We start from the raw sequence: 25,385 nt of genomic DNA, 5'->3' as shown, positions 1-25,385 counted from the left end.
TTGAGGTAATGGAATCAAATCCGGCTATCAACCTTCCTGTGCGGGGTTTTCATGTCCTCGCTGTGCTAGGGTGGGTTCCTATGGGCACTCCGGTTTCCTCCCACATTCCAAAAACATGCATATCAGGTTAATTGGCCAAATCAAATTGTCCCTAGGTGTAAATGAGCGAGTGAGATGTCTGTCCCTATGTGCCCTGCGACTGTCTGGCAACGAGTTCAGAGTGTCTCCTGCCAACTGCCCGAGGACAGCTGGGACAGGATCCAGCGCCCCGCGACCCTACTGAGAATAAGCAGTGCACTGTAACATTATTTAATGCCTCCTGGTGGTAAAAATACTCAATTCATTAAAGAAAAAACATATATTTAAAGATACAGTAAATTATGTAAAATAGTAGTCTGTAGTATTTTCTAGTATTTATATAGTAGAATTTTGTAGTATATCCGTATTATTTGTCGAGTACATCTGTAGTGACTGGCTGGCAACCAGTTTAGGGTGTCCCCTGCCGACTGCCCGAAAATAGCTGGGATGGGCTCCAGCACCCCCACGACACTACTTAGGATAAGCGGTGCAGATAATAAATAAATATCTGTAGTATTTTGTAGTATTACGCTAGTTGTATTTTTGTTGTAATATTTATATAGTATTATTTTTGTAGTATTTCTTGATGTATTTTACAGTAGTATTTTTCTAATATATCTGTAGTACTTTTGAAGTATCTCCATAGTAGTATTTTTGCAGTATTTTTTAATATTACTGTAGTTTTTTTATTTCTATTGTAATATGTTTACAGTAGTATTTCTGTATTACAGTATTACTGTAGTTGTATACTAATTTTCCCTTTCAGAATGAATATAAAATAGTATATTAGGTCCCTGTTTTAAGCACTAAATTTGAGATTTAGTTTTGCAGTAATTTTTTTTAGTGTTTTTGTATGATTTATGTTGTTGTATTTTTTTTTGTAGACACACAATGGGACAATGAGGACAAAGTTGGCACCAAAAACATTTTTCATTAGTAGTACAGTACTTTATTGACTAGTGTATATATATATATATATATATATATATATATATATATATATATATATACTATGACTCAAAAAGTGGTCGGCGGCGCCCTCTCTTGGCTGCGGCTGCATCGGCTCGCTACAACGGGTCAGGTGCAATCGACATTTCGTTCTGTGTACATTGTTACACAGAATGACAATACAAGGAAATTATTATTATTATTATTATTATTATTATATATATATATATATTTGGAGGGCCACGGCAGGTGAGTGGTTAGCCAACGGCTGTGCAGTTCTGAGGTCATGGGTTCAAATCTAGCTACCTTCTCCTGTGTTGAGTTTGCGTGTTCTCCCCATCCACTTGTCTTTGGGTGGACAGAGGCTGTCCGTGGGTGGGCAATGCCCACCCCTCCCCCCTGGCTATGTTCCTAGTTTTTCTCTTTAAATGTGAATTCAATCATCCATTCGAATGTATAACGCGCTCTCTTGCGGTCAGCTTTGGCACATGAAGATGCTCTTACGCATGCGCAGGACTGTACTGCCTTCTTCCCATCGTCGTTCTCGTCCTGTGCATCCATCCGCTCAACACTGCGCCCAGGTAAAATCAGCTTTTTATTTTTTTCTTGTTTTTTGTCCCCTATACGTCATCGTACTCGTGTTTGTGCTTAGGATGTGATTGATTAATCATGTCTGATTCAGGCATGTGCATTTTAGGCGCGGCCCCGACGGCATGCGAGTGCGCGTGCGCACGTGCTCAGTCAAACCTACGCCTTTGCAAGGTCGCGAAAGCGCGTGACACGATGTCGCTTTGCGGATGCTTCATAAGTGTTATTGGGGGAGTTTTTGGTGAATTAATGAATTTATGAATATCCTGCATTATTAACCCTGACATCGATCAATTTACATTGTGCCTCTTCATACGAGTTTAAATCGTTCCTAGATCGTGCTCGTGTAAATTGTCTCATTATGAAATAATTATAAACTAATTGGCCCGTTCCTGACCTCCTAAAGTCATCAAAGGTAAACCTCGACAGCTATAAAACACATTCACATAGTAATTAAGGAAGCGAGTTTAGGTTCAGAGCGTTGGGTGTGCTGGCGTTCTGGTATTCGTTCTGGTATTTTTTTTTCATTTCACTTAAAGTGCTATAACATGTAAAATTCAATTATCATAAATTTTCAATTAAAATATTTTGCTAAAGGATTTTTTTAAAATGCAATTTTTATCAATTGAATGGTTGATTTTAGGACGTTTTTATTCAATGAATGTTCTATTTTTAATTAATTTTTGTCACTCTTGGGCTTCCGTAATTTCATACTCTCACAGTTATACACCGGAACATCAACAGTCACCCCTGCTATGCTGCAAGTGACACAATAAGGAGCTAAGAGGGTGCTAGGAGTCTAATCGACTGAACCATTTCAAGACAGTGCAGTATTTCAAGAAGTGGAGTATTTCCGACGCTGTGTTGCTCACATTTTTCTTTTGTTTTACTTTTTTAGCTTTTACCTTTTTTTTTAATTATTTTCAAGCATCCTTTACTAAGAAAAAAAAAGAGTTTTAAAAATGTCATAATTTTGAGGGGTGCCTGGGTTGAACACATATATGTGTTTTTTTATCATTTCAAATTGTGTACAGCCTCAACAACTTTTATATGAGAATTTAAAAATATTGAAAAATAAGACAAATTTTGCTTATTTTGGCTCTAATCAGCACTGTCTCTGTTCAATAGCAGACGACAACATCATAATGGATCGCTAATTTTGTCCCAGTATTCAACATAGTCTGTCTTGCTGTGAGTAAATAGTTGCTGTGTTGTTTTTGTAGGGTTTATTATCGCTAAATAAGGAGGATTTCAATAATTAATAAGGGAAGCAATTGGCTGAGGTTGACAGGTATGATATCCAGGGACTTTTGATGATAAGCACTTAATTCAAAATTAAAGTTACTGTAAATTTAAATAAATATACACACAACAAATCTTTACTGCACAATTGTTTATTTTTGGCCTGTAGTAGTTTGCGTGCGCAAACTGGACCAAGCTACTTGCGGTAGGTACCACTTGTGGTGAGCAATCTCAAGCGGTCTCTAGTGGTAGCCGTAGGAAATACTTGTGAACTGGATTTTACTTTGTATAGCAAGGTACGATTTTCTTGAAAAAAAAAAAAAAAAAAAAAAACGGATACCGAAATTCTTACGTTTGGAGGTGTTCATATAAAAAAGTACCACTGAGATGCAAGATGGCGGCGCATGGATACATGCTTGCGGCTAGCTCTCCAGCTAATCTTCTATTTATTGCCGTTCTCTTGTCTTTTTTGCTTTCACTTTTGGACACATGTGTGGCCAAAAACACTTACAGTAGGGACGAACTTATTCGGTTGGGTGGGCGTCTAAATTTCGATTTTTCGGGCACTTTTTATACCGCCCATGATATACCGAGCGAACTTCAAAGAGACCCGGCATCCTTGTGGACAGCTATTCCTCTTAATAAACGACGCCGACGGCGCCGTAAAGAAAGGAAACAGAAGCGTGGTTGCCGTGCAGGTAGATGTGTGAAGCGTGTGAAGTCCAAGCAGCAAGATGGACGCGAGGATGGACGCGAGGATGTAACTAATTCCACCATTCATTCCTCGCCGGACAACCGACGCTTTAAACTCAGCGCTCACGAGCGGCCACAACGCCGGGAGCTTTTGAAGATCTCGACAAAGACTACAAAGAGTTCAGCTAAGTCAAATGATTCAGCAAAGCTGAAATTTGGTCTGTTAAATATTAGATCGCTTGCTCCAAAAGCTTTACTTGTTGATAACATTATTCGTGATTATAAACTTAACTGTATGGGTCTTTGTGAAACGTGGTTACGCCCGGATGAGCACTTAGCGCTAAATTATGCCTCTCCCCCAGACTACGAGAGTAGTCATATAGCACGCACGCTGAAAAGAGGTGGTGGTGTTGCGCTAATCTCTGAAAAATCGCTCAAATTTAATACACGTACCTCTAATAATTACAAAACGTTTGAGGCTCTTGTGATGCGGTCCCCTCAATTGTCAATTGATGTAATAACTATCTATCGTGCACCTGGGCCATACACAACTTTCTTAGACGAATTTGCTGAACTTTTGTCTGAACTAGTAACCTATGCAGACAAAATTATAATTATGGGAGACTTTAACATTCATATGAACTCCCCACACAGTTCACTTACTATTGCGTTTAGTTCTCTAATTGATGCATTTGGTTTTACTCAACTGGTTGACTTGCCAACCCATAAAAATGGGAACACGCTAGACTTGATTCTGACTCGAGGAGTTTTAACCTCAAACATTATGGTTCTACCGTGTACTACTGTTATCTCTGATCATTATTTAGTGACATTTGAGGTGCTAACTAAATGTAGACTTAATAAAGCTGAGGGATTTAGCGGACGCAATATAAGCACTGGCACAGTTTCTGAGCTCTTTGAACTCCTTCCTGGAGCAGTTGCGTCCTTTCCTAAATACAATGGCTCGATTGACTCACTCATGAATGAGTTCAATACCACCCTGACTAGTGTGCTGGATTCAATAGCGCCCATAAAACTAAAATCACGTCCTAAAAGACGCACACCTTGGTTTACTGATGAAACTAGAGCCCTTAAAAAAGAATGCAGGAAATGGGAGAGAAAATGGCGCGCTACCAAGCTTGAGGTTTTCCATCAAACCTGGTGTGACAGCTTGTTAAAGTATAAAGCGGCCCTTGCCTCTGCAAAATCGGCCTACCTTTCGAAGGTGATTGCGTCTCAAAAGAACAACCCCAAAGCCCTTTTTGACACTGTAGCATCGCTTACAAGGCAACAGGCTATCGCAGACAGTTCGACACACTCTGCTCAGGACTTAATGGTCTTCTTCACTAAGAAGATTCAATGCATACAGGAAGAAATTGCAAAAGATATTGTTAGTACCACACGTATTAAAGGACTGAAATTTACAGATGCACGACAGGGTGGCTGCCCTGGGAAAATGGCCGGTTTTAGTGAACTGTCACTTGATGATCTCAAACAAGTGGTGAATGCGGCCAAACCGACAACTTGCCAGTTCGACCCTCTCCCAGGTTCACTTATTAAAAGTCTTTTTAGCGTCCTTGGGCCTTCAGTTCTAAATATTATAAATACATCACTCTCCTCAGGTGTAGTTCCAGCAGCTTTTAAGTCCGCCGTTATTAAACCCACACTGAAACGACCCAACCTTGATCCAGAAATATTAAGCAATTACAGACCTGTGTCAAACCTACCTTTCCTCTCTAAAGTACTCGAAAGAGTAGTGGCACAGCAGCTGAATGCTTTCATATCGGAGAATAACCTTTTTGAATCCATGCAATCAGGATTCAGGGCTAACCACTCTACTGAGACAGCTCTGATCAAGGTAACAAATGATCTCCTAATGTCAATGGATTCTGGCGCTTCATCACTTTTGCTGCTGCTGGATCTTAGTGCTGCTTTTGACACAGTGCGCCACAATATCCTACTAGAACGGTTGGAAAAATGGATTGGTCTCTCAGGAGCCGTCCTCTCGTGGTTCAAATCTTACCTCTCAGATAGGACGCACTGTGTTAAATATGGTGAAACGACATCTGAGCCCTTTAATGTTACCTGCGGTGTTCCGCAGGGTTCAGTGCTCGGCCCCCTACTTTTCAACATTTACATGCTTCCATTAGGTGATATTATTCGCAAGTACAATATCAGCTTCCACTGCTACGCAGACGACACTCAACTATATCTTCCGTTGGAGGAATCTTCCACACTAAACTGTGGAAATTTGGAGGCCTGTCTCACTGAGATAAAAGAGTGGATGTCACTCAATTTCTTGCGTCTTAACTCTGAAAAGACCGAAATGTTAGTCATTGGTCCTTCTAAATGCCGGGACTTATTCGCAAAAACTGCTGTGAACATTGACAAATGTCACATCACACAGAGTGACTCAGTTAAAAATTTAGGTGTCATATTTGACCCTGATCTATTCTTTGAGATGCATGTAAAGCAAATTACTAGAACTGCCTTCTTCCATCTTCGCAACATTGCTAAAATCCGTTCAATACTGTCTCAGTCTGATGCGGAAACAATAATTCATGCATTTGTTACCTCCCGTCTCGATTACTGCAATGCACTACTCTCCGGTCTCCCGAAGTCCAGAATCAAGTCTCTTCAGCTAGTACAAAATGCCGCAGCGAGGCTTTTAACTAGGACAAAAAAGTACGATCACATAACACCGATTATGGCTAACCTGCATTGGCTCCCAGTTAGCCAAAGATGTGACTTCAAAGTTCTCTTAGTATTGTACAAAATCATACATGGACTTGCTCCCTCTTATCTTTCAGATCTGATCTGCCACTATGTCCCGGTCCGAAGCCTACGATCTGAGAGTGCTGGTCTTCTGATGATCCCGAGAGCAAAGAAGTCTTCTGCTGGTTCGAGAGCGTTCTCCATCCGGGCACCGGTGCTGTGGAATGCTCTTCCCCCTGAGATTCGATCTGCAACCTCAGTGGAAATGTTTAAATCTAAACTTAAAACTAATTTCTACTCCATTGCATACGAATAACCTACTCCTCTTGTCGGTTGAAAATAGTTTGTGTAATATAGTGTAACAATCTGTGAAGCCCTTTGAGACTCTTCGTGATTTAGGGCTATACAAATAAAAATGACTTGACTTGACTTGACACTATTGTTACAGTTACTTGTTACTTCGTTTTAAAAGTAAATGCCCCCCCCCCCGATTACTCACATCAAAAAGTAGCATATTCCTCTGAAAGAAACAAGCTAGTGACAGATTACTCTATATACGCAACAGAGCCAGCGCAAGCCATACGCGGGTTAAGCGGCTCCTTCAAGCAATCTCAACCAATTGGGGGCCCCCAAGAGCGGTTGAATTATATACAATGCTATAAATACAGGGAGCTGTACAAAGACTGGCAGACCCTTCAAGAATCGTATGATTCACGAGCACAATGGTGGTAAATGACAAAGAAACGAACACAGACCTTTTTTAAAAATGCAGGAAAAAACAAGAAACTTAAAGAGATGAAACGCATGTTGGGACTACAAAGAAGACTCCAACGCTATTTCATCCTAACAGAAAAGGGGATGGACTTTAATGATGAAATCAAAGAGACCAAACAAGAACTAAACGCTTTGGCGGAAATAAAGAGCAAAGGCATCATAATAAGAAGCAGAGAAAGAGAAATAGAAGAAGGGGAAAAATGTACACGCTACTTTTTAAAAAAAATTATGAGCAAAAGTGAGGGGGTTTTTAAACTTCAAAACGAAAACGTGCAAATAACAAAGGAAAGTAGTGAAATAAACAAATTAATCGAAGACTACTACAAAAAATTATATGAAAAGAAAGAAACACATGAGAATGAAATGGGGCATGTATTAGATCATATTTCAAGATCAGTGCGTCAAGACCCCTTTTTAACATCGGACTTTACCCAAGACCAACTGAATGATTGCATAAAGACTATGAAAAAAGGCAAATCACCCGGGGAGGACGGGCTCAACCTCGAATTTTACCAGACTTTTTAGGATATTTTAGCACCAGATCTGATTACTGTTTTTAACGAATTTTCCAGTCGAGACAACATGCCAGACAGTTTCAGAATAGGGATAGTTACTCTATTGCACAAAAAAGGAGACAAAATTGATTTAAAAAACTGGCGACCAATAACGCTTTTAAACGTGGACTGTAAAATTTTCAGCAAGCTTCTAGCAACACGAATGTCTGTAGTCTTGGGAGACTTGGTTGATCCGGACCAAACCTGTGCCATCGTGGGAAGGAAGATCAGCGACAGTCTCATGCTGATCCGTGACACCATTTGTTATGCGAGAGACAGAAACATGCGACTAGCGGTCCTAAACCTAGACTTTGAAAAAGCATTTGATCGAGTCTCGCACCAATACCTCTTCAAGGTATTAGAAAAATGTGGTTTTCCCCAAAAATACATCAAGTGGGTGGGACTGCTATACCGAGACATTTACAGCAAATTCATGATTAACGGGAATTTATCAGAAGCAATCGAGATCAACTGCGGTGTGCGTCAAGGTTGCCCTATGTCTCCACTTCTCTATGTTCTTTGCATAGAACCTTTGGCACAAATGTTAAGAAAAGATAGATTTGTCGAAGGGATCAATATCCCAGGAAGTGGGGGACAAATTACCAAGTGTGTTTTGTACATGGATGATTTCAATATTTTATGTACTGACCGCGCATCTGTTGGAAGAGCCCTTGACTTGACTGACCTGTTTGGGAAGGCGTCTGGGTCAAGGCTAAATAGAGAAAAGTCACAAGTGAAGTTTTATGGAACGTGGAAAGAGACAGAAAAGGCAGGACTCCCACTAAAGGTGTTAAAGACAGAACAGAAAATCCTAGGGATAAAATTCAATGCAGATGGAGGAGGCGAGACCAACTGGGATGACGTGACAAGGAAAGTTAAGCAAAGACTTGTTTTTTGGTCACTAAGAAAACTGACAATAGAGGGGAAGGTCCTAATCATCAAAGCGATCATCCTCCCACTGCTTTTATCAATCAGTTTAGTTTTTATGCCCAAAAGAAACGTGCTGTTACAACTGGACCGAGCCATCTTTCGCTTTGTCTGGGGCTCAAAGTGGGAAAGGATAAAAAGAGATACAATGAAAAAGAAAAAGGAAAAAGGGGGGAAAGGAGTGCCTGATCTACAGCTTTTCCTGGGAAGCAAATATGTCTCTCTTCACTTCCAAAACGCTGTGGGCCCACCCAACAACCCGAAAAGTCAAGCGATGACCCGGTTCTGGATGGGCTCATATTTGCGGAAGCTAAAGCTTGTACCAAACAATCGTTTGATTCCAGTTTCATTTAACTTGCCACCAACACATCTCTTTATTTGGGATTTTTTAAAGAAGTTTGATTTAGAAACACAAGAAAGTCACACTTTACAAAACCACAGGGCCCTTATTGCTATTGTGCAAAAGCGAGCAACAGTAAGTCCTGTGCGGGGGCTTGCATTTGGCGAACCTACAACGGTTTGGAGCAACGTGAATCATCCTGCCCTCCCAAACAGACTACGAGACTTGTCATGGATGGTGGCTCATAAGGTTCTCCCAATCAGAGTCGTAATGCACCACCGAGGAATGTCAGAGACTTCGACATGCCCTCGACCTGGCTGTGGCGCCCAGGAGTCGGTGAGGCACCTTTTTTGTGAGTGCAGCGCTGCCGAGGACTTGTGGACAATGGCCGACCAACTAGGAAAATTCCCGGACTTGCCAGCAGGGGAGGTCCCTGATGGACAGTACGTGCTTTACGGGGTGAGTCGGTCGAGGAAGTCTCGGAACGACTTTGCCAGGGATTGGCTCACTCTCGCAGCCATCAAGGACGCCATCTGGACCTCTAGAAACCTGCTGGTATGGAGGTGCAGGCAGATCCCCCCAGTGGCTGTGCTCCAAATGGCTGTAGATACCATACAATCTGTGAGCGGCGGGCCTAGGACGCAACCATAAAGAAGAATCGTCTGCACCCACCCGGAGTGGGGAACCGGGGCTACACTGTGGGGGTCCCGGAAGCAACGGCCTGGGTTGTGGAAAGTAGAAGTAAGAAGGGAGAGGACCCACAAAGAGGACTGGAGGATGCTGCTTGGGAGGGTGGGATGACAGAGCTATGCCCTTGCACAATAGTTTTGCCCCTTACATTTTGGTTAACTACTATTAAAAGTTAATAACTCTGAAATTGTTTAATTGATGTTGAAAATGTCAGAAAAAGTGTTAAAATGTCATATCGTCATGTCATATTGTCAGATATAACAAAATTGTGAATATGCTTGATGGATGTTGAGATTGTCGTATTTGTTTTGCTGCTGTTGGTGTCGGTGGATTTGTTCAGAACAAAAACAATCGACTTTGGCCTGGACGAATCTATTGACACTAACAAAAATGTTATACAACGAAATTGTGAATACGCTTGATTGCTATTAGGATTTTAGAGAGGGGTTGTTCAAGCCTCACATTGTGTTTGCTGTTAAACGTCATATTGAAATATAATATTGTGAATGTGCTTGATTGCTGTTGAGATTGACAAGATTGTTTTCTGTTATTAGTGTCAATGAATTTGTTCAAACCATTAATTGCTGTTGAAAAAAATGTTGAAATGTCATATTGTCAGATATAACGAAATTGTGAATGTGCTCAATTGCTGCTAAAATTATCGAGAAAAATTGTTCGAACCTCACATTGTTTATTTGCTGTTAATAGTGTCAATAAAATTGTTCAAACCAAAAAAAAATCAATATGAATGCAAATAGGGTGTAGGGAATGATTAATGGTTCTTAGCTTTAAGTTCTCATTACTATATATTCAATTTGGTTTTCCATCTAACCAGAGCTGATGGTGCAATGGAAATGAGCAATGTTGACTAATAAAACCCTGAAAAGAAAAAAATAAATAAATAAATAAATGAGTTTGTTTGCTGCTGTTGGTGTCGGTGGATTTGTTCAGAGCAAAAAAAAAAATCGATTTTGGACTGGACGGATCTATTGAAACTGACAAAGATGTTATATAACGAAATTGTGAATATGCTTGATTGCTGTTGAGATTGTCGAGAAGGGTTGTTAAAACTTCACATTGTTTGTTTGCTTTTATTAGTGTCAATAAATTTGTTCAAACCAAAAAACAATGCTATTATACAAAACAATACTAGAGTAGGATTCAAGGATTGCGACAGAAATACTGCAAAAATACAACTACAGCAATACCACTAAAAATCTACTATGGAAATATGACAAAATAGTAAAAAAAATAAAACTGCACAACAAAAAATACTACAATAATCTGTGGTCTGTGCAGCCCTTTGAGACTCATTTTGATTAAGGGCTATACAAATAAACATGACTTGATTTGACTAGATATACAACAAAACTTCTAGTATGGAATTACTTCAACATATAACAAGACAACTACAAAAATACAAAAAATATTACTACAGTATCACTACAAAAATACTAAAACCATAAAACAACTGTAATACTACAAAAAAAATACAACAAAAAATCCATTAATACTACAGAAATATTAAGAAAATTTTACTTTTGAAATACTAGAAAAAATACTGCAAAAGTAGTACAAAAATAAAAGTACCGTATTACTACAAAAAACTATAGAACTTCAACAAAAATCAGACTCCAGAAACATTAAAAAACTACTAAAAATACAACTACAGTGATACTTCATAACTAAATATCAAATGAAGCGCGAAAAACTCGCACACGCCTTGAAGACCTTATTTATGATATTAATGACGGTCAAAATGAGCCTTAACACTGTTAAGTAAATGCGGGGCGAAGATAAATTTTAAGGTGTGTATTTATATGGGACACAGGGTCTGGTATTATTATTATTTTATAAATGTTATATCATCACATGTCACAAAGTGAAATAAAATGTGCTGAAGAATAAGCTTTTGTCTGGTGAGCGGGTTTGGCGATTTTTTTGAATTTTGTCTTCAAATATATGCTGTGGCTCTCTCTCTCAAAAAAAACAAAATAAAATTATATTTGGTTAACGACCCCTGCTCTAGCGCATATGTAATAGAAGTTTGTCAAGCTGTTTTACTCACGTACAACGCAGACAGCAACAATATTGACGCACAGGCAGACAGAGGCTGAAAAAGGGCGGGGCGACTGTTACAATTAGAATGCAGAACGTAATGCACAATGAAAATCTGCAAAGTAGCGAAACTGCCAAAAGTAAACCGCGATACAGCAAGGGATTACTGTACTATTCTCCAGGGAAACCGATAAGCAACTTGTGAGTGTAAGACAATGTAAGCTATCTATGTAACATTTATTATAAAAACAGCGATTTTACTGTATCTTGTGAGGAAGATGCTGGTTGGACAAAGCACAAAGACACAATCGTGTTTCCATGGACCCATCGCTGGACGTGGTAGAGCTTCGGAAAGTGCCCAATGCTCACCGACCTGGCGACGTCAACCGAGGCTTCAGCAACGCTTCCTACCAACCTGACCACGAGCAGCAGCACCAACCAGAGACGACACATTGCTCTCCATCCAACTCAGGAATCTGCAAGGTTTTTTTTTCATACTACCTAATCCCATTACTCCACAAAATGTAGAGCTGGGGTGTCCAACGTGGTTCCCCTCTAAAAAAAACTAAGGTGCCCGCGGACCAGTTCTAAAAATAGCTCACAAGTGCTGGATAATTGTGATTTTGTAGTACAGTATTTTTCAACCACTGGCACAGTAATTAATTAAGGTACTGTGCTGTGGGAAATTGTGTGCTTGTGCGGTCTAGTAAAAGCTATTTTTCATTTGGATTTACTTTCAACGAAGATGCAACGGCACCAACTGGTGGTGTTCCGCAGGATTTTTTTTCAATAAAAGACTTGCATTGGCACAAAAAAGGTTCAAAAACGCTGTTCTAGTCAAATAATTTTTAAGTGGGTGACTGTGTCTATTTAACTCTACTTCCAATAATTACCCTGGTAGTAACATAGTAATAACATAAGTTAATTTTGAAAGTACATGAGGCAACATATTGTCATTTCGCTGGAAATAAATCTAAAGTTTTTCTAAACGTTAAAATCTGTAACAGTAGGCTAACATTAGCTACTATTAGCTCCTGGTTGCGTACACACGTCACTTTTCAGTGGCCTGTTTTTTGCTAGTTTTTGTACTTCTGTAATCATATGTGAGTGAAAAAAATGTAGCTAGGCCAACAAGAAGCTTTAAGCTAGGTTTATAAGAATAAAAGCTAGTAGCAATAAAACAATCAGTCTATTTTACAAGTCACGCCATGTTAAGTTATTCAGTTTAAGGTAAATTACACTTATTACCTCCTCCTTGATCTGCTACCTTATCGTGGTGGTGGAGTTTGTGTGTCCCAATGATCCTAGGAGCTATGTTGTCGGGGGCTTTAAGCCCCTGGTAGGGTCACCCATGGCAAACAGGTTCTAGGTGAGTGGCCATACAAAACGCAGATCAGAAAACCCCTTATGACGAGAAAAAACGTTGGTCCTCAATTTCCCTCGGCCGGACGCGGGTTACCGGGGCCCCCTTCTGGAGGTGGGGTCCGCTGGCGAGCGCCTGGTGGCCGGACCTTTGCCCACAGGACTACGTGGGACCCTCTTCCCATGGGCTCACCACCTGTAGGAGGGGCCAAAGGGGTCAGGTGCGCAGAGAGTTGGGTAGCGGCCAAGTGAGGGTCCTTGGCGCGACGATCCCCGGCTACAGAAACTGGCTTTTGGGACATTGAATGTTACCTCTCTGGCAGGGTAGGAGCCCGAGTTGGTGTGTGAGGTTGAGAAATTCAGACTAGATATAGTCGGACTCACTTCCACGCACGGCTTGGGCTCTGGTACCAGTCCTCTCGAGAGGGGTTGGACTCTCTTCCACTCTGGAGATGCCCGTGGTGAGAGGCGCAGAGCAACATAAAACTGTATTGTGTGTGGGCATATTAGTTGCTCCACGGCTCAGCGCCTGTACGTTTGGGTTCACCCCAGTAAACGAGAGTAGATGAGAGCCTTCGGGTGGGGGGACGGGTCCTGACCGTTGTTTGTGCTTATGCACCAAATAGCAGTTCAGAGTACCCACCCTTCTTGGAGTCCTTAGAGGGTGTGCTTGAGAGCGCACCCCCTGGGAACTCCCTCGCACTGCTGGGAGACTTCAACGCTCACGTGGGCAATGACAGTGAGACCTGGAGGGGCGTGATTGGGAAGAACGGCCTCCCTGACCTGAACCCGAGCGGTGTTTCGTTATAGGACTTCTGTGCCCGTCACGATTTGTCCATAACGAACACCATGTTCAGACATAAGGGTGTCCATATGTGCACTTGGCACCAGGATACCCTAGGCCGTAGTTCGATGATCGACTTTGTCGTCGTTTCGTCGGACCTGTTCTGGACACTCAGGTGAAGAGAGGGGCGCAGCTGTCAACTGATCACCCCCTGGTGGTGAGTGGGCTCCGATGGTGGGGGAAGATGCCGGTCCGACCTGGCAGACCCAAGCGTGTTGTGAGGGTCTGTTGGGAACGGCCGGCAGAATCCCCTGTCAGAAGAAGTTTCAATTCACACCTCCGGCAGAACTTTGCCCATGTCCCGAGAGAGGCGGGGGACATTGTGTCCGAGTGGACCATGTTCCGCGCCGCCATTGTTGAAGCGGCTGATCGGAGCTGTGGCCGTAAGGTAGTCGGTGCCTGCCGTGGCGGCAACCCTCAAACCCGTTGGTGGTCACCGGCGGTGAGGGATGCCGTCAAGCTGAAGAAAGAGTCTTATCGGGCCTTCCTGGCCTGTGGGACTCTGGAAGCAGCTGGCAGGTATCGGCTGGCCAAGCAGAATTCCGCTTCGGCGGTTGCAGTGGCAAAAACTCGGGCATAGGAGGAGTTTGGCGAGGCCATGGAAGCCGACTTCCGGACGGCTTCGAGAAAATGGAAGCGGTGTGCTATCAACACTGTGTATAGTTCCGATGGGGCGATGCTGACCTCGACCCAGGAAGTAGTGAATCAGTGGGCAGAGTACTTCGAAGACCTCCTCAATCCCACCGACATGTCTGACTCTGAGTTGGGCTCTCGCATCTCTAGGGTTGAAGTCACCGAGGTGGTTAAAATGCTCCTCGGTGGCAGGGCCCTGGGGGTCGACGAGATCTGCCCGGAGTTCATTAAGGCTATGGATGTTGTGGGCGTGTCATGGTTAACACGCCTCTGCAATATCGGTTGGACATCGGGGACAGTGCCTCTGGACTGGCAGACTGGGGTGGTGGTTCCCCTCTTTAAGAAGGGGGACCGTAGAGTGTGTTCCAACTACAGGGGAATCCCACTTCTCAGCCTCCCTGGTAAGGTCTATTCAGGCGTATTGGAGAGAAGGCTCCGCCAGGAGGTCGATTTTCGGATTCAAGAGGAACAGTGTGTTTTTTGTCCTGGCCGTGGAACACTGGACCAGCTCTACACACTGCAGGAGTGCATGGGAGTTTGCCTGTCTGGTCTACATGTGTTTTGTGGACTTGGAGAAGGCATTCTACCGTGTTCCTCGGGAGGCCCTGTTGGGGGTGCATCGGGAGTATGGGGTACTGCACAGTCTTACCCGGGCTGTGAGGTGCCTCTACGCCCGGTGCCAGAGTCTGGTCCGCATTGCCGGCAGTACGTCAGATTCGTTCCCGGGGAGGGTTGGACTCCGCCAGGGCTGCCCTTTGTCACCGATTCTATTCATAACTTTTATGGACAGAATTTCTAGGCGCAGCCTTGGTGGGAAAGGAGTCCGGTTTGGGGGCCTCAGCATTGCGTCACTGCTCTTTGCAGATGACGTGGTGCTTTTGGCCTTCTCAGGCCGTGATCTTCAGCTCTCGCTGGAGCGATTCGCAGCCGAGTGTGAAGCGGCCGGGATGAGGATCAGCACCTCTAAGTCCGAGACCATAGTACTCGGTCAGAAAAGGGTGGCATGCTCCCTCCGGGTTAAGGATGAGATCTTTCCCCAAGTGGAGGAGTTCAAGTATCTTGGGGTCTTGTTCACAAGTGAGGGTAGGATGGAAAGGGAGATTGAGAGATGGGTCGGTGCAGCGTCTTCTGTAAAGCGGACCCTGTACCGGTCCGTCGTGGTGAAGAGGGAGCTGAGCCGAAAGGCAAAGCTCTCGATTTACCGGTCGATCTACGTTCCTGTCCTCACCTATGGTCATGAACTTTGGGTTATGACCGAAAGAACACGATCCAGGATACAATTGGCCGAAATGAGTTTCCTCCGCAGGCTGTCTGGGTTTTCCCTTAGAGATAAGGTGAGAAGCTCAGTCATCCGGGAGGGAGTCTGTGTAGAGCCACTGCTCCTCCACATTGAGAGGAGCCAGTTGAGGTGGCTCGGGCATCTGATAAGGATACCACCTGGACGCCTCCCTCGGGATGTGTTCCGGGCATGTCCCACCGGCAGGAGCCCCCGGGGGCGACCCAGGACAAGCTGGAGAGACTATGTCTCTTGGCTGGCTTGGGAACGCCTTGGGATCCCGTCGGATGAGCTGGAGGAGGTGGCTGGGCATAGGGACGTCTGGGCTCCCCTTTTAAGGCTGCTGCTCCCGCGACCCGACCCCGGATAAGCGGAAGATAAGGATGGATGGATGGATACACTTATTACACAGAAGTGCATAAACTATGCTGATCCTTTAGCTTGTTGTCTGAGATAGTGATGACAACAAGATGCAGTTTATCACGTTTACATTGTGACCTGTGTCTTTTTGCCTGAAGCTGAATATTTTCATCAACCTTCTCAACGATAAAACCATTCACATAAGCCTTCAATGCATAGTTCAGGCCCTTTTGGTTATTTTTAGATGAAATGTAATCTTTCTGCTTATAAAGTACCAATTGCCGCCTGCCAATTATATGTTTATATTGTATGGGACATAATTCTTGAGTCTGCTGCAAGGAAAGGGGACAAGGAAAAGCCCAGAGTCCCTAAGGCCCGTTCATTGAGCTCCTGGTTGTGAAAGGTCTGAACCTCAGCCCGGTTCTTTTATCTTAAATGTTCTATATTTAAAACAAGAACTAGGAGACAGCCAGTGTTCGGCACGTCACTTTAAAAAGTAATTAGTTATAGTTACTCACTACTTCTACCCAAAATTAATCGAGTTAGTGAGTTACTCTATCGTAAAAGTAGCTAGTTACCATGGTAAGTAACTATTTTTCTTTACTTTAAAAAGAAGTTGCTGTATGTCAAGAAAAATGGGGAAAAAAAGGAAACAAAAGAAAAATACTATAACAAAAGAGACATAAAAAAAAAAATAACTTGATATTTTTATATTAACACAGTACCACTGAAAAACACAGGACATACAATTAGAATATCGATAAATCTACAAGAAAAGATAAAATACAAAACAATTTTAGCTTTTATTGTGCTCAGAAAATGTAAAGTCAACAACACAGAATCCCCCAAAAATGCATATTGACCAATCACAAGAAAAAAAAGCATTTTGGAGAAACCAGCTGTTAAATGGTGGAAAGCCGGATCCCTTTGTGTACTTCCAAGAGCCGGCTCATTGAGACAATCCGTTCATGAACGACATAAGTCGGGGTGCTATCAAATATAGGGCTCACACATCTTTTGCGACTCAGACCACATTCAACCCTTATTTGCCTTTTCTTTCTGCACATAGTGAATATCCATCCATTATCGGCGCCACTGATCCTCAGTAGGGTCGCAAGGTGCTAGAGCCCATCCCAGCTATCGTAAGGCAGTGGCCAGGGGACACCCTGAACTGGTTGCAGTCGCAGTTCACACAGAGACAGACAACTCACTCGCTCATTCACATCTAGGGACAATCTGGGGACCGGCCACTTAACCTGACATGCATGTCTTTGGAGTGTGGGAGGGAACCAGAGTAGCCTGACGAAACCCACGCAAGCACAGGGTGAATATGCAAACTCCACACAGGAAGGTCTGATCCCATGACCTCAGAACTGTGCCGCACACGCGCCAACCACTGCGCTGCCATGCTGCCCTCCAATAGTAAATACAATACCCATAATTTGACTGTATAGTAGTCCTAACTTTGGGTGGCGAAATGATCCGAAAAGTGACGTAACAAACTCGTCGGAGAGCAGGAAATGGCACCAGTAAAAACAGCGTCAGGTGTGCCAAAGGGGGCACGCCAGCGTTGTCGTTCTGCAGCCAAAGTAATGCACCGCTTTGACCGTCAGTAACGCTAACAGCGTTGTAACAGCGAAAAAAATAATTAGATTACCCTGTACTGGAAAAAAACGCCGTTATTTATATCGGTGTTATTTTCAACACAGCAGACAGCATTTTCTCTCTTAACTATTTACTGAATACGAGAAAGATAGTGGTGCCTTTTTCAGCAAGAGAAGTATGTCTTATCTAGATAGTGCCTAGTCTTATACTGTTTTAGCTGCCCACAAACGCAAGGGAGGCATCTCAACCTATTCAATGTGCCAAAGCGAGACTCACTGGTCTTCATGGCTTCAAACTGGATGATGTGTGCAAGTGTGCTTTTAGATAGTATGGCGCCAAGCAAGAAAGGTCACAGCAACGTAGCGGTTCAGTTCAAGTTCTATCTGAGAGGCCTAATCTAACAGCTGTATTTATGAAAGTAGCCTATTGGGCCATCAAAGCAGTAAACCAGTGGTCTCAAACTCATGGCCTGGGGCCAATTGCGGCCCCTGGGATGACAGTTTGAGGCCCCCACCTTAATATGAAATTATAGGGACTGTGTGTATTATTTTCCCGCTAGGTATCGCTGTATTATGTCATGCCACCGAAAACGAGAGCTGACGCACAACAGAAGAATACAAAATATGGGGACTCAAAGTGAGCAAAACGCACCGTACACCTTTTGAAAAGAAGGAAAAAATAAGAAAAAAAAAGAAAAGGAAAAAAGGACAAAAACGAAAAAAAGAGAAAAATGAAATTAAGAAATATGACAAAAAACGGAACTAAAAAACAGTATAATAGAGAAAATAGGAGAAAAGGGACAAACAAAGAGGATATAGGAAAAAAATTGATAAAAAGTAAAACTCAAGCAATTTCATTTTTTGCTTACTTTTACACTACTTTTTATTCCCGTTTTCCGTGATACCTCTTTTCTTAATTCTTCTTCCCTACTTTTTTATTCCTTAATTTATTTTCTCTCCTCTTTTTCATGTCTTTCATTGATAAAGGCTGAAAAGTAAAAGGGTGCTTTTTGCTCACTTTGTCACTACGGAGTCTGTATTCTTCCTTGGAATTATTTTTGGTTGCACTACACACTAGAGCGGCATCTAGTGGACACATGTAAAACACTATCCCTTTAAGAACAGAGATATATTTTTATCAGGGCTGTTTTTATGGAAAACCTCTTTTGGCCCAACCTCAGCAGCCCCCAACACAATTGAGTTTGAGACCCCGCAGTAAACGGTTGTTTTCGTCTTGCTCAAGGACTCCTCGGCTTCGTCTTGCCAAGATGGCGACGCATTTCGGGACCACGGTGCCAACTGGGACGAAACCGGCGGCAATGGGCGGCGCTCACCCGACTCTGGCCTGGCTTTTGCAGTGGTGCTGCTGGTAGGCGGTATCGCGTTGGTCCTGGTGGCCTACGCCGTCCCCAGGGAAGCCCGTGTAGACCGCGATGCGGTGTCGGCCCGGCAAATGGAGCAGCTGGAACGGTACTACGCCCGACTGAGCTCACAAATGGACAAATGCATCATTGCCGGGCTGGGTTTGCTGACGCTGGGCGGGATGTTCCTTTCCGTGCTCCTCTTGGCCTCCGTGTGCCGAGGGTACGCCGTCCCGTTTCCGAACTGGCGCTCCTATCGGGCGCCCTTCGTTCGGCCCAAGAGGATGTACGGTTCCGTCAACTTGAGGATGAAAGAGCTTGCAGACGGGGAAGACCCGCCGCCTGGGTCCGATGAGCAGGACTCTGTGCGACCGCTTGAATGATGCCGTGTGGGTAAATGTTGGCCAGAAGTCGATGTTTTACAGCAGGGGTGTCAAATTCATTTTAGCCCAGGGGCCACGTGGTTGGAAAAAAAAACTCTAATAGGGGCTGGACTAGTTGATTAAAAGGAAAGAAAGGGAAAAGGAGTAGAAGGTGAAGCGAGAGAATGTCAAAAGGAGAGGGAAAACAAGGGAAAGGATAAAGGGAAATAAATGGAGAGAAACAAAGAGAGAAATAAAGAAAACATGAAAAAGAGAGAGAAAAAGAGAGAAAGAAAGGAAGAAAAAAGAAACACAGAAAGAAAGAAAAATAAATAATATAGAGAAAGAAATGGGAGGGAGTGATAAGAGAGAAAAACAAAGAGAAAAAGAGAAATGCAGAAAAGGAGAAAGAACCAGAAAAAAAAGAGCGAGAGAAAGAAACACAGAAACAAAAGATAGATAGAGAGTAACAAAGAGAAAAAAAGAGAAACAGAGAGAGATATAAAAAGAGAGATAAATAGAAAGAAAAGAGAGAGTAAGAAAGGGAGAAAGAAAAAGAATAAGATGGATAGAGAAGGGGTAAGAAAAAAGATAAACAGTGCTAGAGAAGGGAGAGAGATAAGAGACAGAAAGACACTGAGAGAAAGAGAGACGCAAAGAGAGTCCGGGAAAGAAAGAAAGAGAAAAGAACAAGAGATACGAAAGACACTGATGGAAAGAAAAAAAACAGACGGAATGAGAGGACACAGAATAAGAGAAAGAGGCAGAAAAAAGAAAGCAAAAGAGAAAGACAGAAAAAGAAAGACAGATATAGCAAGAAAGGGGAAGACTAAGACACAGACAGAGAAAGCAAGAAAGAGAGGCACAGAGGGAGTGAGTAAGAGAAAGAAAGCAAAATAGATAAAGAGAGACAAGAGAGAGAAGAGAGAGAGAAAAACACAAAAAGACAAAGAGGAAGAGGAAAAAGTAGACATAGAAAGACAAGAACAAGAGCGAGAGAAGCAGAAAAGAAAGAAATCAAGTTCCAGTTGATTTGCGAGTGGTGCTTGGCTCTGGCGCCATCCAGTAGACATAAAAGCGCATCCAATTTTTTTCTCATTGTCTCGCAAGCCAGAGTCCATCCCTTGGCAGGGCTGGTATGGCCCTAGGGCCGTATGTTTGATATAAAACTAAGATCAGGCCTAAAAAAGACAGCCCGTCCCGCCCATGGGTATTGAAACCTATCCCGAGCCCAACACGTGATTTGAAGGACCAAGCCTGGAACAAACCAAAATTTGTATATTTGGTTTGTGAGGACTCGGGAGGAGTGCGCCGCCAGGGACAGAAGACGGAATCGCAAGAAAGGGATGGAAATTATAGTGGATCCTCCACAAAGAAAAAGAAACAAGGCACAATGCTGGATAATAATTCTAAAAAAGCGAAAGAGAAGCAAACCTGAGCGTAATGATTGATATTTTCGTGCTCTTGGGCTCAACCTCTTACCTGTGCAATGATTGGTATTCACGTGTGTCAGGCACTGACCACAAGTGCCGTACATGTAAGCACCAAAACACTATCAAAACTTGAACTCGGTGTCTCCCATTTTTCATTAATCTATATGACATGTTTTGTGTTTTTCATGAGTAGTTTTGTATGTTGTTTGATTATTTTATTCTTAGGAATATATATTTGTTTTTCTAAGATTTATAAGTGTTCTAAAAATCCTTAATTGGACTCTCTTACTGCTTCAAAATACGTTTAGGCAGATATGGTTCTCATATCAGCCTAGGTTAGGACATCTCAAGAGGGTTGGTTGTTTCAGCAGAACACCGGATCCAAATTATCTGTTCTCAGGCAGGCTAGAACAGTAAAAGAATGTCAACTCCCAATTTTTCGGATTGTTTTTCATGACATAAGAAAGCATAAGGGCTTGGCGTTGCCGGGCATTCTACTTGAGCGGGGTTGTTGGGGGCGTGGTATGTTGAAAAGGGGCCAGAGAGGCACTATGGAATGCCAAAGGGCAGTATGACCAAATGTCCCCTCTAAGCATGCTCAATTGTGCCCTGCCCAGACCTTCCCAGCATACAAAAAAATCTATCCAGCTCATAAAAATCAGTACTCAAAATTGCAAAATTAATCCCTGAAAAATCTCGTGTTACTTTCAAATATTTTGCCAATATTTCAAGTCAAACTTTTTGCCAACATTACTTCCAGTCAAAATAAAGTGTGATTGATTACACTATTGTATTGTGCAACCGTCTAGATAAATCCACAAAATGTTAGTATTATGGGGCGACAGTAGCTCAGGAGGTAGAGCGCTCGTCTTGGGATCAAGAGATCGCAGTTTGAATCTCGGCTCCTCCGTGTTACATGTGGAAGTGTCCTTGTGTAAGACACTGAACCACTAATGCCCCCAATAAGCAGGTTGGCGCCTTGCATGGCTGCACGGCCGCTATTGGTAAATGTGAAGCACATTGTAAAGCGCTTTGGGAAGTCTTCATTGACTTGAAAAGCGCTATAGAAATGCAGATCATTTCATTTCATGTAACAAATAATACTTTAAAAAAATGGAAATCTCATGTAAAAGTTGTTGTAAAAACCTGTTTACGGCCATACCACCCTGAAAATGTCAGATCTAAGCAGGGTCAGGTTAGCACTTCAAACAAAGGGGCTGTAAATGGGTCATTTGGCGCACACTATGCTGTACCACCCGGTAAAGTCGGTGAAAATGAATCTCCCTAAGGGAGCTGAATAAAAAAAAAAGTTTGTTGACCATTCTCAGCCAAAAGTAACTTTGGTTTCAGGTTTTGGACATTTTGGCTCATGATTCGGTTGCCACACTTGGGGTTTATGTTGCTCACCATTATTCCAAGATATGCTCACAGACTTTGTGTGATTGCTAAAACCTGAGGATGCTTAGAGGGAACGTTGAGTATAACCGCATACAGCTCCAGAGCTGTACATGGAAGCAGATATTTCTTGATTTATTTTTGTATTTATTGGTGGTGCCTTGACACTAAACCTAGCTAAAGGCACTTCTAAAGGCCTAAAGTACTACTGTGTAAATTTTGACAAAAAACAGTTTAGCCATTTCAGAGCCCATAAGCCACATACAAACACATTCAGTCTCCTTTTGTCTTGAGAAACAATGGACTGCGCCAGAAGAGTCACCATGTCAGTTTGATTTAGGCCAACGTCAGGTATGCAGTGTTCATTTTACCTCTGAAAAGTGATGGGTCATGTTCAAAAATCTATGGGTCCCAACAGATAACTCCCCAAAATTTAGTTGTATTGAAATTGTAAATCGGCGACAAATACATAATATAAATCTATATATTCATTCAGTTCAATCATCATTGTTTATTGATAATACAAATCCGTTATCTCTTCAAGAGTTTTCAGTTCACAAAAATATTGTACATTATACAAAATAATATTGCTGAAATATTAGTCTATATATTCATGCAGTTTCAATCATCACAGTTAATTGGTAATACAAGGCAGTTATCACTTCAGGTTTTCAGTTAATATATTCTTCGTGGTTTGCTGTCCCGCCACAGTTGTAATACCTTCTCAAGGTCCAATTGCAGCAACGGAATTTCCATAGCTAATTTGTGGTCTTCATTGTCGTGGTGCCGATCGAATGTGCTCTTCTGAAAGTTCGTATTGCGAAATGATTTATGCAATCCATTTTTTTTGTCACGCTGGGTACACGCATCACAGAACATGTATCATCCTCCTCATAGTGTAACCGGGAATATAATTGAGTCCATTTTGGCAGAAAAGTTTTTTTCTTGCTCGGGGTATTCTTTTATTTTCTTTCGTCGAATCGTTCGCCTCAACACACGTGCTTTCCTTGCCGGAATTATTGCCGTTGTTATCACTCTCTGCATTTTGTTTCGACTTATTACTGACACTGATAAATAACCAATTTTGTGTTGATTTTTACCTAATACTGTTTTTTCTGAGGCATACTTAACCTTCTCTCGACGACAAGCACCACAACAATGACGTAATCTTGAAGCAACGAAATCTCGTTTGCCGAGATCGGCGTGCAGACGAAATCTCGAACCGCGAGACCGAAACAACAATGGCGGATCTGCCTGACGAAAAGTTTGGAGTGCGATAAATCTTTGTTAAAAAAAAAGTAATCGGGTAATAATGTCAATTTTGTGTCAAAAAAGTTGCGTCCCGGAAACGCACGTTGATTCAACACTATGCGTCCCCAGCAAAAATGATGCGTCTAGGACGCCGGCAAACGAGAACACTGGGTATGACTGAACAGACAGTCTTTGTCGCAGTGCTTGCATTTAAAGGCACTCAGTGGTTTAATATACTCTGGGCGGGATTATATCATGGATCCGGCCAGTGGGCTGTATGTGTGACACGCCCTCCTTGTTTACCAGTAAACAAAAATCCCATTACTATATTCCCTTTTTTTTAATGACAAAGAAGCAAACACAACCATCCAATCTACGCATTCCTTGTTGTATTGAACAGTGTTGGGCATGTTACTGAAAAACTGTGGTTAGGTAGCTATCAGTTACTTCATTTAAAAAGTAATTAATTTCCTCTCCGGATTACTGATACCGAAAAGAAGCCCATTACTCTGAAGTAACTAGTTACAAATTACAGTATATTTACCCTTTGCACGTGACGCTACAGTGCCTTCCCTGGCAGAACAAGAGCCATGACGGATGGCAAGAAAGCCTCCTAGCAGACAGCACTTGAATGAGCATTTGAGTTGAAACAGATACCAATACCATAGACAACTCAACCACCACTTTTTACACTGATTTGGAATTTAATCGTATCCATTTTGATAAAGAAGAAAATGTTTATCCCCAAATCAAACAGGACTCGCAGCCCCCAAATTATTCCAAAATTTGATGGAAGGTTTTGATGTATTTTCAAACAATTTTATGTTGAGTATTTCCAAGTGCTGTGGCTAACTTCGACTTGGCTGCAGAAGAATCTCACTCCCCTTAAAGGTTGACTTGTTTAAGCTTCTTAACGCTGCGATTTGACAAAACAAGTGTCAAGATTGTGGTCTGTATAACGTGTAAATTAAGGACGTGATAAAAACAAAAATGAAGAAGTGCTCTTTTGTGTGATGGGGGTGAGATTCTGCAGGGAAAGGAAAATCAACCACAATGAGCCACGCCAAATACACTCAATGTATCTACTGTAGCCACAATTAAAATTATTTGAGCAGCTTTCAGTTACAGTAGATTAGATTTGATGGCCCCCTGGATAAAACACATTAGCATACACAGCTAACGTTAGTGTCTTACCTTTGCAATTAGGTGCCTCCCCAGGCCAAGAGGATTGCAACCATCTACTAACTGGTAAGCATCCAGAAGTTTCTAGATCAGCACCAGTGTGTGGGGATACTCCATTTACAATATACAGTGGTACCTTAACTTACGAATTTAATTCGTTCTGGGGAGAAAGATTACAACATGAAAACTTTGTAAGTAGAAAAGCATTTTGTATGTAAATGTGCTAATATGTTCCAAGTCCCGCAAAAATACAGTATTTTTTTTTTAAAATCATAAAAGAGCATCAGAACATGAAACAAATAATTTTTAAATTAGATTAACACACTATAAAAATAAAACGAGAGGCACATAATGTAAAAAATATCTATATTAAGGAAATAGCAAAAGTATTAATTTACCTTTGTGCCTTGTTATTTTGAATCACTGATTCAAAGACGTGTGCTTTTCCCAATCCTTCGAAAATGCACGAGGCAGACATCATGATGAACGATCGCCCGACTTGTCAACACTTTTTCTGGGTAATTCTTTTCAATAAATTCCGAGACTTAGTGGAGTTTTTCTAAAATGTTTTTAATTTGGGTTGATTGAATGATGGCTGCCTCTTCTCCGCCATCTTGCCAGAATGAATAAATAAATGAACTCTGAACTGACACGGGGGAACGTTTTCTTTTTAATTTTTTTTACTTTGGCATTCTCATTAGCAGAGTGATTTGTT

The 25,385-nt window shown here is 42.2% G+C and overlaps 1 protein-coding gene across 3 annotated transcripts; it reads left to right on the top strand.

Annotated features, from left to right (window-relative positions):
• Positions 1–1,493: 1,493 nt before the first annotated feature.
• tmem74b (transmembrane protein 74B) lies at positions 1,494–25,320 on the top strand. 3 transcript variants are annotated; one of them, XM_088337458.1, is made up of 3 exons: positions 1,529–1,607; positions 11,886–12,090; positions 18,930–25,320. In XM_088337458.1, exons 2-3 carry the CDS (start codon positions 11,926–11,928, stop codon positions 19,428–19,430), a joined length of 666 nt encoding a protein of 221 aa, XP_088193584.1. In that variant the 5' UTR covers positions 1,529–1,607; positions 11,886–11,925; the 3' UTR covers positions 19,431–25,320. The 3 variants fall into 3 exon arrangements, with proteins under 3 accessions (XP_088193586.1, XP_088193584.1, XP_088193585.1); XM_088337459.1 differs by having other exon boundaries at positions 1,583–1,607; positions 11,882–12,090; XM_088337460.1 differs by lacking the exon at positions 11,886–12,090 and having other exon boundaries at positions 1,494–1,607.
• The last annotated feature ends 65 nt before the right edge of the window (positions 25,321–25,385 follow it).

This window comes from Urocampus carinirostris, chromosome 6 (assembly GCF_059441175.1).
Source record: "Urocampus carinirostris isolate Australia breed hairy pipefish chromosome 6, RoL_Ucar_1.0, whole genome shotgun sequence".
Classification (NCBI taxonomy): Eukaryota; Metazoa; Chordata; class Actinopteri; order Syngnathiformes; family Syngnathidae; genus Urocampus; species Urocampus carinirostris.
The sequence above is the reverse complement of the archived record's forward strand: the minus strand, read 5'-3'. Positions and strand labels throughout refer to the sequence as shown.